Below are 635 nucleotides of genomic sequence, written 5' to 3'. Positions count from 1 at the left end.
GCTGGGCTCCGGGAGCTGGGGGTGGGAAGGGGGGGGCTGTGGGTGCGGGTGGCTCGAGTGACCCGAGTCAGAGGGGTCGCAGAACTCAGAGGGGTCCCAGAACTCAGGTCCAGCTCTGCTGGATCTCCAGGATCACCCGGAAGCGCTCTCGCCTCACGCTCCCCGCTCTCAGCTACTCTACCCCAGCCCTCGGGCACTGCAGGGAGAACCTGATCTCTGAGCCTGGGCTACCAGGCTTTACGAGCTGGCTACTGAGTCCTGGGGCTGCGCTGGCCCCTGCCCGAGGGCCTGCCCGGCCGCTGGTGGCTGCAGAGGCCGCTGTACCTCGGAGGACGTGGAGAGCGAGTTCTCGATGCCGAAGCTGTTCTTGCACGGGGGGCTCTTGCTGAGTAGCGTGTGCTGCAGTCTGGGGGGGGACAGGATCGAGGGTGCAGGGTCAGGGCTGGAGCCCGAGGTGGCCACGGTGACCGCTGGGCTCAATGGGACAGATCCCCCCTGCTGTGACCCCTCTGCCACCCCCAGGGCACAGGGACACGCCCCCGGGTGCCCTTGGTCCCCCGGTGCCCGCAGCCCCGGGTGCCCTCACCGTGGGCGGGCAGGATGTACTGGGCCTGGCTGCTCGGGCCGTTGCTGCT

The 635-nt window shown here is 69.3% G+C and overlaps 1 protein-coding gene across 1 annotated transcript in view; it reads right to left on the bottom strand.

Moving 5' to 3' along the window:
• Positions 1-6: 6 nt before the first annotated feature.
• Positions 7-635, bottom strand: part of MLLT6 (MLLT6, PHD finger domain containing) — a 33,765-nt gene continuing 33,136 nt past the window's right edge. The window contains exons 14-15 of the mRNA XM_017744227.1: positions 587-630; positions 7-406 (exon numbers count right to left, since the gene is read on the bottom strand). Of these exons, the coding sequence (XP_017599716.1) occupies positions 238-406; positions 587-630 (213 nt within the window). The 3' untranslated portion in view covers positions 7-237. The remainder of the gene's footprint in view (positions 407-586; positions 631-635) is intronic.

The sequence above is a fragment of the Corvus brachyrhynchos genome, unplaced genomic scaffold (genome assembly GCF_000691975.1).
Source record: "Corvus brachyrhynchos isolate BGI_N302 unplaced genomic scaffold, ASM69197v1 scaffold30, whole genome shotgun sequence".
Classification (NCBI taxonomy): domain Eukaryota; kingdom Metazoa; phylum Chordata; class Aves; order Passeriformes; family Corvidae; genus Corvus; species Corvus brachyrhynchos.
This window is presented reverse-complemented; position numbering and strand designations above follow the sequence as displayed.